The sequence below is a fragment of the Acinonyx jubatus genome, chromosome E3 (assembly GCF_027475565.1).
Source record: "Acinonyx jubatus isolate Ajub_Pintada_27869175 chromosome E3, VMU_Ajub_asm_v1.0, whole genome shotgun sequence".
Lineage (NCBI taxonomy): Eukaryota > Metazoa > Chordata > Mammalia > Carnivora > Felidae > Acinonyx > Acinonyx jubatus.
Window position 1 is genome coordinate 38,940,579 of NC_069398.1, and position 16,801 is coordinate 38,957,379.

Here is a 16,801-nt window from a genome sequence, read left to right on the forward strand (position 1 = left end):
GCGTCGTTGCCTCGGCGACGGGCTCCCGGCGTCAGTGTTCCGCAGACTGCGGGGCTCCTGGGCCTCCAGCTGGTTGGGACGCGTGCCTGTGAGGCCGCCTTGCGTCCAGGGACGGGGTCACGGGCGTGCCGCCGCCCCTCCGGGGGTGAGAGGGCCGCTGGCCGCGTGAGCGCCCACGCCCTGCTCTTAGTGGCTCTGGGGGTTCTTCGTTATTTTCTTCTTTAAAATATCTTTACTCCTGGGGCCCCACCTATCTGCTTTCCTTTTCTTCTTATTCAATGGGTAACATTTGCTGTGTTGTTTACTCGATGATTCCTGTTTTTCTTGGCCTTTCTCACGTTCCTTTATTCCCCCCCCCCCCCCCCCCCCCATCTTCTCTCCTTCCTAAGGCTTGATCTCGCCATTACCCTGTCTCCAGCCTGGCTTTTCAGCCTTAATTAGTACAAGCTTTTTTTTTTTTTTTTCCTTTAAGGAAACGTTTTTCTTCTTACTTCAGATGATTTCTTTTTCTAGTTTTTATTATTCTGAGTGCTTTTGTAAGACCTGAGTCAGTTCTCAGGCCAATCTTTGAAGGTCGATCATGATTTATTTGCTGAAGGTGACTTCTTCATAAGGTCAGTGAAGCCGCCAGTCATTGGAGTTGGCCTTCCTTGAGTGTTCTCCCTGTCTGAAGCTCAGATAAGCACTTCATCCATGGTAGTTATCCTTGTGACAGGCTTCTGAGGTGAGTACATCTCTAGACTGGTGCCCTGTGAGCTGGACAGCAGGTGTTTTCTGCTGGGGTTGTACAGAGTTCTTAAATTTTTTATTTTAGTCATAAACATTTAAAAGTTGGGACATTTCACATAGAAATCTAATTCTTTTTCGGCTTCTCTTAAAAAGTCTTTAAGCTTTGGCAATGCTGAGCCCCCAACTGCCCCCTTTGAATACAATATGATTTCTTGAGGCTCTGACTGCCATCTTCCATCCAAGCCACTCGTCATATGCTGTCCTGCCTGCTTCCTGGAGGCATTTAGAGTTTTGATCTCTGCTTTGCTTATTGACTCACCTTTCCGTGGTGCTTTTCTGAAGTCTTTTAGGGACTTCAATTCCCACACAGCAAATATGACATTTGCTTCCCCCTAGACCTGCTCAGTCCTAGAGCCTAGACTGTGGAAGCGTCTCCTCTCCCGTCCAAGAAGGGGCTAATGTCTGTCATATAGTAGGTGCTCAATAAATATTTTCCGAACCGTTAAATAAATGTTGAGACTTCATTTGGTCCAGTTTAGGTGATCCCGTGGTAGGATCCAAACCGCTCGGCTTCCCCAGAGTCCTTGAAGTGGCCCCTTTTGTCTGGTAGAGAAACATTTGCCCAAGAGTCAAGACGTAGCCACATTTTTGGGACTCAGTGCACTCTTGGAACTGCCACTGACATGGCCTCAGGAGTGAATTCCCTTACTCCAGATGCTTGTCATGCTCCTTGTTGATGGAGAAACACAGAATGAATAGTTCATCTTTTCCACAGCCCCCTGTCACTTTCCAGTTTATAGCTCGCTGGCTTGAAAATAGTAATTTTTTTAAGTTTATTTATTTTGGAGAGAGAGAGAGAATGCATGTTCGTGCGAGAAGGGGAGGGTCAGAAAGAGAGGGAGAGGGAATCCCAAGCAGGCTCCGCTCTGACAGCGGATAGCCCAGGGCGGGGCTCTATCTCACAAACTAAACTGCGAGATCATGACCTGAGCCAAAGTTAGACGCTTAGCCGACTGGGGCTTGAAAATACTCCCGACTTTTGCTACAACTGCGTACATCCCTCTTTACCGTGAAGATTAAGATGCCTGGGAATAATGACCAGAGACAAACCCCAGGGGTAACATGTTTTGTTCATCGGAGAGACAGTAGAATAGATCAGAGTCCTAAAACACATGTAACTCCAAAAGCAGGGTTGCAAATTCAAAATGCTGCGGGAGGCAAGTGTAGATGAAATGCAGCCACATGAGAGCAGGCCCTGAAGGTGGGGAATACGAGTCCAGGGTTGCCCAATGATCGGCTTGTTTTCAAGAAAACCAGTTTTATGAGAACTTTACTCATTTTTAAATGTTAGAAACAAAGTATTAAGGAAATTAAACCCCTGTGAGCCCACAGCACGCCTATAGGCTGGTACAGGGGCCAGTTGTGCCTGGTCCTGGATGAAAGGACGCGTCTCAGAGGACTCTGATGGCCGCAGGCCACGGGCATGGAAATGTTTCCTGGAATCTGACCCCAGAGCTGGCCCCACTCCTTTCCTCTGACCCATGTGCCCTGCTCAGAGGAGAGATGGGTTCTTCACCCTAGAAAGCGAAGCGCAGTCTCTGTCCTCCATTTTGGGAGCCTTAGTTCTCAGGTCCAAATGGAAAACAGAGACTAAGTGGTGGGGTATGCAGTCCGGGCCCCTGTCAATATAGCTGGGTCAGACCCTTTTACCCCTGCTCTCCCTAGCCTTGAGAGGGAGCTGGGGGAGAGCAGATCTAGAAAAATCAGATTGGTCCCACATCTTTTCAAGCTGTGGGGCATGGGGTGGGGGGTGGTGGAGAGGAGAGTTCCTGGGCCTATCTATTTCCTAAGTTTGCTCTGAGGGAGAGAGACCTCCGTGCCAGTCTTGGGGAGAGCCCAGACGACCTGACCTGCTCACCAGCCTGGGCGCCTTACGTGAAATCCAGGACCGTGTGAGACCATAAGACCTTCAGAGGCCCTGTGTGTTGTGAATGACCATCGTGCCCCTCTACCAGAAAAGTGCCCTCACTCCTGTGAGGACAGCCGCAGTGCCTTCTTTGAAACGTCAAATATCTGGTCCTTCCACAGAATTTGTTTTCCCATCTCCGCATCCTGCTCTACTGGTAGCACAAGAACGTACCAGGTAAAGCGATCGTCAGCTGGCAGTGCAGATCTAGGACTCAGGTCCCTGCCTAGCGCAGGTGCAGCCCAGCTCCGGACCCCAGCCCCGGAACGCTCGAAGCTGGGAACCCTGTAGGACTGCAGCTGCGTGGGGAACGGGATATGGGAGGGACTTCCTGTTGTCCCTAATCCCAGTCTCCACCCGGCTCCCCGGCCCAGTGTAGGCTGTGGAGTCTCCCTTCCCGGGGGAGGGGGCCCCCAGCGCCCGAGGTGCCCCCTCCGCCTCCACTTCGGTGAGAGGGGCGCTGGGGAGGGCGCCTGGATCCCGAGATCCACGCGGGTGGCCAGCTGGTGGGAGGGGACGGGGTCAAAGGTGGAAGGCTTCAGGCTGGTGGGGAGAGAAGGGGGCCCGGACCCAGGTTCGGGAAGGGGAAGGACGTGGGCCATCCAGGCCCGTGAACAGGATGGACTCTTGTCCCCGTCGGGTGGTTACCGCTGCAGGGAGGGCTGCTGAGACCGGGCAGCTCAATTTCTGGATCCCAGGCGGCGGAGTCAGGCTGAGCGCAGGCTGTGTGCGCCCTGCGTCTGGGAGACAGGGGGGCCCAGATTCCTCAGCTGAGCCGGCTGTGATGGGTGGGGTCACACCCAGCACCTGTTTTGTACGGTCTCTGCAGACCTTTCGGCTCCTGATGACAGGAGATCCAGATGCCGAGTCAGCTCTGGCTTTCCCTAACTGGTTGCTCTGAGATGCAGAGTTCTGGCTTCAGCGACAAAGGGGATGATACAAAACAGCATTCTGTCAAGTGAGGGACCAAACAACACCAGAGAGAATGAGGTCACCGGAGGGCATCTGGGGAGGCTTTATTTCTGATTGGGACCAAGCGTGGGTCTGGGCTTGCGTGGGGATTTCCAGGGTGCTTTGGAGGTGTCCAGGAGACGATGGCTGACTTACATTTCTGCTCTGGTAGGCTCCTGGCCAGAAGCTGGAGGGGGCTTGGCCAATAAGAAGGAGAAACGACGGAGCTGTGCTTTCTACCTCCGAGATAGAAATGTCTGCAGACGGCAGAGCCGCCCAGGCTACCCAGGACAAGGAGAGAGCCCGAGAGGTATGGACGGGGCGCTGGGCGAGGGATGCATGCCCTGGAAGGGATTGGAGCAGGAGGGGGTTTTCAAGGTAGGGTGTCTACGCCAGTGGAAGACTTAGACTCACTGGGGCGGATGGGGGTGATGGGAGGAGTTGGTGCTATGACGAGAAAGTTCTTCCACTGGGAATTGACAGCCAGAGAGCTGCTCGGCTCTGCCTGCTGAGTTCGGGAGTCTGTCGGCCAAAGGCTACATGAAATAGCGGGGAGCCTGCGTGGGGGTCCTACTGGTGAGGTTGTGCCCAGCGCACGTGGGGGAGCCCCGGTTTACCCTCTGCTCCCTCCTGCCTAGCACCCCATCTCCTCTCTCCCTGGGTCTGAGCACCTTGTCTCCTTCCTGTACCTGTTGCCCATGTGTGTAATTACACCCTGCGGGAGGACCTGGGCCCCTGAGCTTGGAATCAAAGGAATATGAGTCAGCTGCAGCCAGGTGTGTGACCTTGGGCAAGTCCCCTGGCTTCTGGGAACCAGGTGTGTCGTCCATAAAATGTATACCCTGTGCCTGCCTGCTGTTGCCACCTGTCTCATCCAGATCGTTATTGTAACATATGCAATAACAACACCCACAGCAACCAGAACCTAGATCAGAGAAACAGATCGCCTCAACGAGCAGGTGTAAGGACAAGCACAAATCAAGAGCAGATCTCCCTCAGCTCACCATGGGCTTACATCCTGATAAACCCGCTGTAAGCTGAAAATATTATTAAGTGGAAAATACATTTGATACATGCTCTACTGAGCATCAGAGCCTAATCTCACCTACCTTAAACGTGCTCAGAACACTCAGAGCAGCCTACATTGGGTAAAACCGCCTAACCCAAAGCCGATCTCGTAATTTAGGGCTGAGTATCTCACGTGATGTACTGAACACCGTGCTGAAGGAGGAAGACAGAATGGCCACCGGTTTGTGGTCATTTACGCTCGTGACCACGCGGCTGACCGGAAGCCATGTCTCCGGCCGCCTGGCGTCCTGAGCGAGGACCGTGGTACACATCGCTTAGCCCAGGGAAAGGGGCAAATTCAGACTTCGAAGTGTGGTTTCTACCCAATGTGTGCCGCTTCTGTACCATCATAAAGTCGAAAGCTTGTTAGGCTGAGCCGTTGAGAGTCAGGGACCATCTGCGTTACGTCTCGCACTTTCATACAGAAGGTACAAAGACGTGTCAACACTGTGTGCTTTCGTTTCCACGATGCCTTTGTAACACCCACTGGGCCTCGCACGCCCCTGACATTCTCTCCTGCTGGATTCTGTCAACTCGCACAGTACAGTTATAGTAATTATTTCTGGCACCGCTCTGTGTTTATCCAGAATGTTCCAGAGTAGGCAGCTCTTTCTCACAGGGGATCTGTGCGTGAGGCAGAGTAGCTGAGTTTTGGAGGCTGCCTGGCTCGTGTGGCTCCCAGGCCCTCCAACTCCTGGCCTGAGGGTCTTCCCTTTGGGGCTCTGATATACACAGACGTGGGGGCGGTGTGCAGAGAGAAGTCTGAGTTCTCAGCAGAAGCCTGGCCAGTCCCTGTGCTGTGGGTGATGATGAGGCCTCACCAGGAGCCCCCCACAATGCAAAGGAAGTGACTTTCCCAAAGCTCTTGAGGTTTGTGGGAAGGCGGTACCACTCAGGGTTGAGCGGCGAGCGAGGGGCTGGTCTGGATCAAGCCCCGGTTGCCTGACCTTCCCACCCGAGGTTGATGTGAAGAAGGGACGAGTTAGGAGGACCCTGGAGAACCCTGGACGAGCTGCGGTGGGTGGTGCTGCAGGGGTGAGCCGGGAGGAGGTCTCCTTCTGTCAGACGAAGGTGGGCACAGGCCTCGGCACAGTTAGAGGTACCCTTGGACTTGTTTCTCCAAACTAAAAAAACTCCAGCTTCCGTGACCGAATTGAGTCAGGCTGGAAATGGCCCAGGGCCACATGATACCTCCCTGTCACATTCAGGAAATGGTGGCCCTGGGGCTGACTTGTGAATCAGATACACTCGGAGTTCAAGTGCTGGCTGAGAATTCACAGGCTCTGCAATCTTGGGCCATGGTCGATCTCTGAGCCTGGGTGTGTTCGTTTCCTATGTCTGGATGGCATAAAACAACTAGAATTCGTTCTAAGGACACTGGTCGTTGGATCTAGGGCCCAGTCTAAATGCAGAATGATTTCATCTCAAGATCCTTTACTGATTACATCAGCAGAGACCTTTTTTTTTCCAAATAAGGTCACATTGTGAGGTTCCAGGCAGACGTGAAATTCGGGGGACACCATTCAGCCCACCGCACTTGGTGTCCTCTAACATGAAAGAGGAACCGTCCACACTGCTGTGGGAGGTACGAGGCTGGAACGGGGAGGAGACACTTGCTCTGTGGGCACCTGGCCAGCCCGCCCCTGGCCCGGCCTCGAGCCTCCCTTCCTTCCCGTGCTGTCCCGGCCTTGTGGGGGCGAACCAGGCACGTGCGCGGCCCCAGGGCCGGGAGAAGGAAGCAAGGCCAGCAGTGAGTTGCATTCGGGTGTGTTTGGCCACCTGGGTGTCGGCCGCTGCCAGGCCCCTCGGGTGTGGGGCTCGGCTGTGTCTCCCATTCTCTGCCCAGGTGCTGATGGGGGCTGTCATTCCTAGGTTCCAGGTCATGGGCATCCTCGTCAAGAAATGCTTTCTGAGTCAGAGGAGACGGTGCCTTTGGGAGCTGCTCAGGAGTCTCCCCACATCAAGACGGAGCCGGAAGAGCCACAGCCTGAGGGGGCATCGCAGGGGGCCGGGGCCCGAGGAGAGCAGGGCTGGGTGTCCCTAAGCCAGGGCTCTAAGGACAAAGCTCTTTTCCTGCCCGGAGGAGGTGAGGAAAGGGATGGAGAGGGGCGCGGAGAGGGGCCCCTTCTCGGTGGCAGCTGTGGGGAGAGGTGGAGTCTGGTGCAGAGGCGGGGAGGGCACGAGCTCTCCTGCCACGGAGAGGCCTGCACGTGTGCGCACCTGCCCCCGACACGCCTCTCCCGCACAGCCTCGGAGCCTCTGCACAGAGGCTACTGACCCTCTTCCTGGGTCAGGTCGGGGTGCAGTTTGAGGCCGCGGGGGGTGTCCCTGGTAGGCGGGGCGAGGCGGCCGCCCTGAGCACCTCTGTCCTCTCTCAGCCCTCCCCTCCCCCCAGATCCCTGTGCTCTCTCGTGAGGGGAGGACCAGAGACCGGCAGATGGCTGCGGCGCTCCTCACCGCCTGGTCCCAGGTGAGTGTCCCCGTCCAAGTCCAGGGCTGGAGGAACAGCAGAGGGATGTGGAGGAACCACATCGTCCCCTGGATGCGAGCGCCAGCGGAGGGTGGGGGCTGCAGGGGAGTGTACGTGGAGACCCCGAGCTTCGGCTGCGGCGCCCGAAAGGGACGCTTGTTTCTGTCTCCTGGGTTGTACACAGCCGCCTCGTGCTTGCCCCCGCGAAGCCACCCTCGGGCGGCCGTCCTGCTTCACCAGCAGACGCGAGAGCGGGGCTCACTCGGGGCAGTGGGTCGGGAGCCGGGTCGCCTTCCTCTTGGAGCCATGGTGCCCCTCCGGGGGGTCCTGGCGTGTCCTGGAGAGTGGGCGTTTTGTGTTGTTGCAGATGCCAGTGACCTTCGAGGACGTGGCCCTGTACCTCTCCCGGGAGGAGTGGGGGCGGCTGGACCACGCGCAGCAGAACTTCTACAGGGACGTCCTGCAGAAGAGGAACGGGCTGTCCTTGGGTAAGGGCCGGGTCGTGCCCGAGGTGGGGCCCTCCCACCCTTACCTCCTCCTCCCCTTCCAGGGCACGAAGTCCTTCTCGCCGCTCCTCTGGACCGCGCCGTTCCACGGCACCTTCCTGGTGAAGGACGTGCGCTCCAGCTGTGCTGACGTGGTAGCCACGAGCCCTCGGGCCAGATGTGGCCGCTCAGCACGAGAAATGTGGCTGGAGCTACTTTTTATTTATTTATTTATTTATTTCACTTTAATCAGCGCAAACTTGAATTGAGGTAGCCCCATCTGGCTAGCGGCTCTGCGGGGGGGGGGGGGGGGGGGGGCGGGGAAGGACTGACCTGGGGGTTCTGCTCCTGGCTCTTCGGAAGTGCTCGCTCCGCTCCAGCTTCCTGCCCCTCCGAGCCCCGTGTGAGAGGTGTCTGCGTGGACACCGGTGTCTGGGCTCCGCATCGGGAGCTGCTGGCCGGGGGGTGGGGCGAGTCACGGTCAGCTCCTCTCTCCAGGCCCCCAGACCCCTTGCTGTCTCACATCCACCCCGAGGGGCCTGTCCTCTTGGAGAGGACATTTTTCTCACGGTAAGTAAAGTCCCAGCACTTTTTTCAGACTCTGGTTTTCTTGGCAGAATTCTACGAGGTCGGATGGAAAACCCAGAGCACCCGTTCATTGACTGTCATTCATTCTTTCATTCATCCAGTCTGTCTGTCTGTCTGTCAGTACACGTCAGTTGCACACTGGCCAGTCCAGTGGAGCTGGGGGCTTGGGAATCCCCCCTTGACTCTGATGGTGGGCCTCCGGGTCTGGGCAGGTCAGTCCTTTAATTATCTCAGGCTTGCTCACCACCCACTGTTAACCATGCCCGGGGCACAGACCGGCAGGTCCAGGCAAGTCCTGGGAGATCACAGGGAACCCAGCACCCATTTGCAGCCCATGGCAAGCCTAACGGATGCCCTACCCACTGGTTGGTCCAACGCATTCCTTCCCTGGTGCAGGGCTGGGGTCAGGGCGTGGAGGCTGGGCTCCTCCGCTCTCTTACTGACTTGACCAGAATCCCCAGGCTCATGCCCCAGGAGACTTGGCCAGTTCGCCTTTGGTCCCTGACTTCTGGGTGGTCACCACAGCCGGCCTCCTCGCCCAGGCCCTCCCACTTGGCTTCCTGTCCCCCACCGCCCCTCCCCCGGGAGCCCTTTCTGCTCACGGTCTGGGAAGGTGCAGGAGCGGGAAACATTGCCGGGCCGCTGCTGGGGGCCTGTGTGCCATAAGGGGGTCGTGGGCAGCTGGCCTCACACACCCCCTCTCCCGTTACTCCTGGCGCTCGTTCAGGGATACTAGATGGGGCCCAGCTCAGCCCTGAGGGGAGTGTGTCTGGCAGTTACCCCAGAACCTGCTTCCTAGAGACAGGTGGACACCTGACCCCAAGTGATGTTTGAACTCGCTTAGTTTTACCCCACGTGTGCAGAGCTGTGTCCTTGGCAGGTGGGGGTGGGGAGGGGGTGTCCCTTGCTGTGCCGCCTGGTGACTGAGCGCAGCATCTCTTGTCTCTTTTTGGCCAGGGTTTCCCTTCAGCAGACCTTTCTGGGCCTCCCAAGGACAGGGCAAGGGTGAGGCCTCGAGCTCCTGCCGGCAGATGGGAGATGAGGAGAAGACAGGTGCGTGCAGGGGTGGCAGGTGGGCGGGGCGGTGGGGTCACTGCTGTCACTCCCAGGCGCCCCTCTTCAGCCTGGACTCTCCGTTTCCCCTGGGGTTCAGGCACACAGCCCTTCCAGGGGAGGGCCTTCAGCTCCCCGTCTTCTCCAGGGGGTGGCTTTTACTTCCAGGATCCCTGCTCTTACCTCCATCTCCAGAGTCCCGCTGGGTCCCTCACCAAAGTCTCTCTCTTGCCGGAAACCCTCTTTCTCCAGGAGCCATTGAGGTGGGGAAGGAGGAGCCGGCCCCGTCCCCGGCAGCCCTCCGGGACTCGAAGTCCTTCCGAAGCAGGGTGGGGAGAGCGCAGGCGAACGGCCTGCCGCGCGGGCAGCAGGTGGCCAGCGGCCAGAGCTCAGGGGCAGCCAGAGACGATGCGCAGCCGGGCCCCCCAGACGGGAGGCCGGCGAAACCGGCCCCGCCCGATGCCAGCCTGGCGAAAGCCCCGGAGGGCCGCCTCCCAGAGAAACCCAGAGAGGGGCGGACGGCCACCCCCGAGGGCAGCGAGGAGGGCCTGGCCCCCGACGGGGACGCGGGCAAGAAGACGTACACGTGCGAGCAGTGCGGCAAGGGCTTCAGCTGGCACTCGCACCTGGTGACACACCGGCGCACGCACACGGGCGAGAAGCCCTACGCCTGCACGGACTGCGGCAAGCGCTTCGGCCGCAGCTCGCACCTCATCCAGCACCAGATCATCCACACGGGCGAGAAGCCCTACACCTGCCCGTCCTGCTGGAAGAGCTTCAGCCACCACTCGACGCTCATCCAGCACCAGCGCATCCACACAGGCGAGAAGCCCTACGTGTGCGACCGCTGCGCCAAGCGCTTCACCCGCCGCTCGGACCTGGTCACCCACCAGGGCACCCACACGGGCGCCAAGCCCCACAAGTGCCCCATCTGCGGCAAGTGCTTCACGCAGAGCTCGGCCCTGGTCACCCACCAGCGCACGCACACCGGGGTCAAGCCCTACCCGTGCCCCGAGTGCGGCAAGTGCTTCAGCCAGCGCTCCAACCTCATCGCGCACAACCGCACGCACACGGGCGAGAAGCCCTACCACTGCCTCGACTGCGGCAAGAGCTTCAGCCACAGCTCGCACCTCACCGCCCACCAGCGCACCCACCGCGGCGTCCGGCCCTACTCCTGCCCGCTGTGTGGCAAGAGCTTCAGCCGCCGCTCCAACCTGCACCGGCACGAGAAGATCCACACCACGGGGCCCAAGGCCCTGGCCGTGCTGATGCTGGGGGCGGCGGGGGCCCTGGCGGCACCCCCGCCGGCTCCCACTTAGGAGGCGGGGTGGGGGGGTGGCCGTGGGGGAGACGCGGGGGCTGCGTGAGAGGGGGTGTGGGCAGGGAGAGGGAGGTGCTGGCATGGGGGCGGGGCATGACCGTGGGGAGGAGCTGGGGCGAGGCGCAGGCACGCTAGCTGCGAATTAAAGGCCTTGGAGTTCCAGCCACCGCCTATGCTCTGTCTCGTGGGGCCCCGGTGGTGACGCCGACTCCCGGGGTTCCCGGGTCAGCCACGTTGGCGCCAACGTGGCTGAGGCGTCCCTGAAATCCTGGTTGTGGGGCTTGGGTACTCCCGTCCCCAGCCTTGACCTGGCTTGGGGCCATTCCAAAGCATCAGGACCCTAAGTCTACAAGCAAAGGCTTCTGGGCACAGAAACCTGAAGCCAACCAGCCACTTCTGAGACTGTGGGTCCCCCTGCCAGGGAGGTCTGCTCCTGCTGCCATCACTCTTGTCCTGGGCACATTGACTGCTGAGCCCTGGACCCTCCCCTGGCTCTTCTCTTTGGGAGCTGGAGCAGGGCTGAGCCAGCATAGAAGCTCCTGTTCCTTGTCTGGTGCTCTGTCTCCTGTCTCAGGCACCGGAAGCCTTTTTGTGATTGAACATTTTCCATCTGCTTCCACTGGGGCCCAGCCGCAATCCAGTGAGGATTCCTCCCTTAACAGGGACCACTGGCCCTCCTGGTGCCTTCAAAGGCTGCCGCCAGCTCCCTCTGCTACTTTTCACCTCCTTGGCCTCTTCGTACATGTCTTTTATAATTTGCCCTATCTGCCTCTGCCTGGGTCTTTTACTCTTGGCCTTCTGGTTTTTGACCTTTGTAGCTTCTGTTTCCCATTCTTTATTTTTCCCCCCCCTGGGGAGGAATGGGCTCAGCCGCTTATTATCCAAGATTTGCAGCTCGGCTCCCAAGATAACATTCACTTCTGTCATCAACTGACCTTGAGGACATCTGCTTGAGGGAGGCTGTTGAGGCTCCACCTGCTTCCATGGATCAAGCTCTAGGGGAGTTTGGACAGGAGACTGGACTGAGAATAGTAAACGCTGCCAGTTAAGCGGCTGCCTGCCAGGTGTGAGACCAAGTGCCGTGTATGTATGTCGCTTCTACGCTCCATAACTCTGAGCAGTGGATTCCATCCCAGTTCTGTAGATGAGGAAACTGAGGCTGAGAGAGAAATCCAGTAACTTAGCCAACAACCAGTGAGCTGGGAGCTGGGGTTCAGGTCCAGGAATTTTGTTGTGTAAAGAATACTCCTCTTTCCATGCACCCTGACAACTACTGACTGTCTAATGCATGTTACCAGGTAGGGCTGTCTAAAAAGAGTAAGACAGACTGTAAACTTGACCTTCAGGGGTGCTGAACCCAGCTGGAGATGGCAAGTGGGGTGGGAGGTGGGTAATCAGCGGCATGCCAGAAAGCTGCTGACTAGCGGAGGCCCAGGCAGAACTTGGTTGTGTCTGGGAGGTCTCCGTGGGATCTAGGGTTGGGTTGCTACGGGACTGGTTGAGTTAGATGGCTCTTTCTTGAAAAGGGGACAAGGAAAGCTGTTTCTCCGTTCAGCTTGTCTTCAGGGATCTGGTCACTCAGAAATGGGATTTCTCAGCTTGGCTCAGTGTAAGGGGCAAGGGGGACTTGTACCCATAAAGCAGACTTGCTGCTCCCAGGAACGAGTTTTCTGATGAAAGACAGAGAGGCAGGAAAGACACTTACTACAACGCTATTGAGAGTGTGGGTCACTTGGTGCAAGCTTAGCACAGTGGTTATTTATTTGCTTCCAGGGGCTTCATGACCAGTGTGCCAGGACTTGAAACACTCAGATCTGTTGAGTGAGCCAGAGGCTCATTTAAAGACTTCACTCTGGCCTCTGAGGGACTCCGACGCCACGCTCTCCAGGAGAAACTGTTTCCCCTTTTCATAGCACCATGTGGAGGGTCATGATACCAAGGGCTCCGTGGGTCTCAGTCCACTTCTCCCTAGAGACCCATCCAGAGGTCCACCATTCTGGGACAAAGCTGTCGGGAACATTTTAAGAGTGGAACTTGGCAATTTAGATATTTGACAAGAGCAACTAAGATGGCAGAGGCAGGTGAGGTATCTTGGAAGGGCCTAGAATGTCAGGCCGAAGGGTGTTCGTGATTTGGTGGGGGAGAGGCAGCTGGCCAGGCGGGGGGACGCCAGGGAAGGGCCTTCGTGTCTCTGGGTATCCGCTCGGATGTGGCCTGTTTCCTTCTGGCTTCTGCTCACCCCTGACCGCCCAGCTGCTCGGTTCGGCTCGGGAGAGCCCCACCTGGGTGCTCACCGTTTACCTGCGCCTGCGCGGTCAAAAGAAGGGCGAGGGCGGAGGCGGGAAATATTCCGTGTGGGCTCCCCACCCTCTTCCTGTGCGGCCCGAAGGCAAGGCCCAGTCCGGTCGAAGGGGCTCAGGGCCCAGCTCGGTCTGGGGGCATTTCTTCCCTTGCTGGGGTGACTCCGCGGGGTAGGGAGGCGGGACGCGTGCGAAGGTCTCGTAAGCGGGACAAGCTCACTGGGCGCCCTCACAGCAAGGAGGATGGGTTCCGGAATGTCCCGCCCCCACCCTTGCCCTTAGCCAATCAGACGTCTGGACGGGGCAAGAGGCGGGCACCGGTGGACCCGGCCAATCACGGCCCTTCCACTCCCCGGGCCGCAAGATTGCCAGGTAATGGCCGGAAATCTCCGCTTTGACAATTTCCCTTTTTTTCTCTGCCACGCGTCGGGCTCAGAAGGGTCCAACGACCGGGTGCTAGATTACCGGCTTCGCCAACCCGCGAGACTTCACAGCCGGCCTGGGCTTACCGAGATGCAAAGCCTCCTGCGGTCCTAGACTGGACGTGGGCAGAGGGCTAAGGGCCTGGGCCAGAGCCACTTCCGGCTTGGCGCCCTCAGTCCTCTCGTCTCGTTGCTGGCTGGAGACTCCGGGACCCCGAACCCAGCAGGCACCTACGACCCCTGCACTGGAGCTCGGTGGCCGCCTGCGGTCCTCCCGCCGGCCGGCGCTCTAGCACCTTCCAAGCCTTGGAGCAGGGCCTGACGGTGCTGCCAGGGAGAGCCGGGCGCGGGGGCGGGAACGGCCTGGAAGGAGAGCTCAGTCCTCTTCCGGGGGGAGCCGGGGAGACTGAGGTGACTAGTGCGAGGGGTGTGGGGGTGGCTCTGGGTGCTGTGTGGAGGGAGGTAAAGGGCGGGGAAACGTTAAATAGGGGCTTTGCTGCATTCACTCATTCATTTTTCAGATACGGAATGAACGCGAGTGTTCCACGTTCTTTGCTAAACGTTGAGGCATAAGCGGTGAAAAGGCCAGAAAAGATCTTTGCCCTCTCGGGGTTCCGGTCTAGTGAGGGAGACCGACATGCAGATAAGTGACACAAACATTAATTTCAAGTAGTGACAAATATCAGAAAGAAAGGAACGGGTGAAACAATATTAGGAACGGATTGTCAGAAAGGGCCTCTTCAAGGAGGGAAGTTTTAAACTGAGACTTGGAAAAGACGAGAAGCCATTTTACTAGGATTTGGGGGCAGAACTTCATGCACAGGAAACAGAATGAATAAAGGCCCGGCCACCAGGAAGAGACTGAAATGACACCTCTCTTGGGAGGGAAGGTAGGAGATGACTGCAGGAGGGGAGGCTAGAAGGTGACAGTGCCCAGGACTGTGGTCTGAAGTTTCTCCTTGGCGTGTGGCAGAGGGTGGAGAAAGGAGGTTATGAGGATCGTTCACCCTTCCTCCTCTGGCCGTCCTGTGGCATGTGGTCAGACACGATCCCTTGCCTGGGTTGTAAAGACAGCACTCTGTGGCCTGCACCTCTGTCACCTCCTAGAGCACCTGTTTTTCTCTTCTCAACTAACAAAGTTATGGACTAGTCATGAAGATTAGTACTACAGTCCCCACAGGCCACTGACCAGAACAAGTTTGGCTCAAATCTTAAGGAGAAAATGGAAAAAAGGCCTGGAGGGCCTAAATCCTGCACCCTCTTAAGTACCCCACCCTCCTGTGGGCATGCCCAGGTGACAGGTTCCTGGCGATGCTGAACTCCCTGGGACTAAACCACTCTTTACTGAGCACTTCTTGTGTGTTAAAAGTTAGTGCTGGGCTAAGTGGTCTTACATATATATTCTCTTACTTACTTAATCCTTTCACACTCTTAGGAGGTAGTGAATCAGTTAGGATTCAGTTCAACTACGAATAACGGATCCAAAAGAGCAGGATCTTAACCAAGATGTAAGTGTATTTCTCACGATAACATGCGCAGGTGGGCTGGAGGTAGGCAGCCTACGTCAGGACAAGTGTGGCGGCCCTAGCCTGCAGAGCCAGCACGGACCCAGGCCCTCATCTCACCATCCCAAAACAAGGAGTCTCATCTCGCCGCCAGTAAAGTCTCCTCTCACCATCCCAAAACAAGGAGTAGCATTGAACCATACATGCTCATGTTTAAATGTTTTTATGTATGTTTTTGAAAGACAGCAGGCAAGTGGGGGTGGGGCAGAGAGGGAGGGAGACAGGATCCGAAGTGGGTTGTGCACCGATAGCAGAGAACCTGATGCCAGGCTCGAAACCACCAGCCGTGAGATCGTGACCTGAACTGGAGGCAGACACTTAACTGTCTGAGGCACCCAGGTGCCCCAATACATGCTAATTTAAACATTTTTTATCAAATGGGAATACCATGTACAAATTGCAGATGAAAGGAATGATTTCCTAGAGAAACTTTAAAAACTGTCAAAATTGAGGCAGGAAGACATGGAAATTCTGAATAGCCAGTATCCTATAGGGGAAATAATAAAAATAAATATTTTTATTTGTATCTCTTTAACATTTTTTTTGGTGTGTGTTTATTTTTGAGAGAGGTGTTTGTGTGTGTGCGTGGGGGGGGGGGGGGCAGAAAGAGAGGGAGACACACAATCTGAAGCAGGCTCTAGGCTCCGAGCTGTCAGCATAGGGCCCGTCGCAGGGCTTCAACTTGAGAGATCAAGACTTTAGCCGAAGTCAGACACAGCTGACTGAGCCACCCAGGTGCTCCTTTATCATCTATTTTTAATGAAAAAAAAAACTCTCAGTAGGCAATAATGGCTTAAACGCCATATCTATTTCTTTCTCACATCACTGCTTGGGTATAAATCTAGGGCTAGTTTGGTGCATTCCACAGTCGTCGGGAATCCAGACACTTTCCATCTTATTGCTTTGATACCTCTGGGGGTTACTTTCATTGGCATGGCCCGTGCCTTTAGGTCCAAATTTCTGCTAGCAGCTGGGGAAAAGAAAATAGGAAGACATGACCCATCCCTTTCGAACAAGATACATAAAAAATCATGTCTTCTCACATCTCCTTGCCTTCAGTTTAAGTACATGGCCATACTTAGCTGCAGGGGAGGCTGGGAAGGTATACTCCTTATTCTGAACGGCCATGTGCCCATTGAAAAATTGTTTAATTTTTTTCTAACATTCATTTTTGAGATTGCAACAGAGCGTGAGCGGGGGAGGGACACAGAGAGCGGTAGAATTGGAGGCAGGCTCAGCTCAGAGCCTGACACGGGCTTGAACTCAACAAACCGTGAGATCATGACCTGAACTGAAGCCAGAGGGTTAACCGAGCCCCCCAGGTGCCCCCCAAATTCTTACTATAGAGGGACAAAACAGATATTGGGGAACAGCTAGTAGCTTTTCTGCTGCAAATGAGAATAGATGCTCCTTAGTATGAGCATGAATATATATCAGAGACAAACAATGGACAGTTATAAATCACAAAACTGTTTATTAACCAAGACAATGATGCCTACTGTCCTCAATTTTTTTTTAATTTTTTTAAACGTTTATTTATTTTTGAGACAGAGAGAGACCGAGCATGAACGAGGGAGGGTCAGAGAGAGGGAGACACAGAATCCGAAACAGGCTCCAGGCTCCAAGCTGTCAGCACAGAGCCCAACGCGGGGCTCGAACTCATGGATCGCGAGATCGTGACCTGAGCCGAAGTCCGCCGCTCAACCGACTAAGCCACCCAGGCGCCCCTGTCCTCAATTTTTGACACTGTTTCGAGGGTTCTGGACTAAGACTGAGAAAATGATGACTATAAATTCCGGAAATGAATATAAATTTTCTGGAAAGAGAATGTTGACTTTTTCATTACTTATAGATTATACTTCCTAGCTGGAAAAATAAACTAA

At 56.1% G+C, this 16,801-nt stretch overlaps 1 protein-coding gene across 6 annotated transcripts; it reads left to right on the forward strand.

Moving 5' to 3' along the window:
• Window positions 1-459: 459 nt before the first annotated feature.
• Window positions 460-15,453, forward strand: ZNF205 (zinc finger protein 205). 6 transcript variants are annotated; one of them, XM_027043386.2, is made up of 10 exons: window positions 460-724; window positions 2,818-2,872; window positions 3,819-3,956; window positions 4,562-4,678; window positions 6,191-6,299; window positions 6,587-6,800; window positions 7,093-7,184; window positions 7,552-7,672; window positions 9,215-9,310; window positions 9,563-15,453. In XM_027043386.2, the coding sequence occupies exons 5-10, from the start codon at window positions 6,267-6,269 to the stop codon at window positions 10,627-10,629; spliced, it is 1,623 nt and encodes a 540-aa protein (XP_026899187.2). In that variant the 5' UTR covers window positions 460-724; window positions 2,818-2,872; window positions 3,819-3,956; window positions 4,562-4,678; window positions 6,191-6,266; the 3' UTR covers window positions 10,630-15,453. The 6 variants fall into 6 exon arrangements, with proteins under 6 accessions (XP_026899187.2, XP_026899186.2, XP_026899184.2 ...); XM_027043385.2 differs by lacking the exon at window positions 4,562-4,678; XM_027043383.2 differs by lacking the exons at window positions 4,562-4,678; window positions 6,191-6,299 and having other exon boundaries at window positions 461-724.
• Window positions 15,454-16,801: the final 1,348 nt, after the last annotated feature.

Bases quoted from the DNA above. Each gene is read 5' to 3' on its own strand.
- ZNF205 (XM_053213366.1), top strand. From the start codon at position 3,629: ATGATACAAAACAGCATTCTGTCAAGTGAGGGACCAAACAACACCAGA. The intron at 3,686-3,818 runs GTCACCGGAGGG...CTGCTCTGGTAG, and splicing joins ACAACACCAGAGAGAATGAG to GCTCCTGGCCAGAAGCTGGA. The intron at 7,673-9,214 runs GTAAGGGCCGGG...CTTTTTGGCCAG, and splicing joins GAGGAACGGGCTGTCCTTGG to GGTTTCCCTTCAGCAGACCT.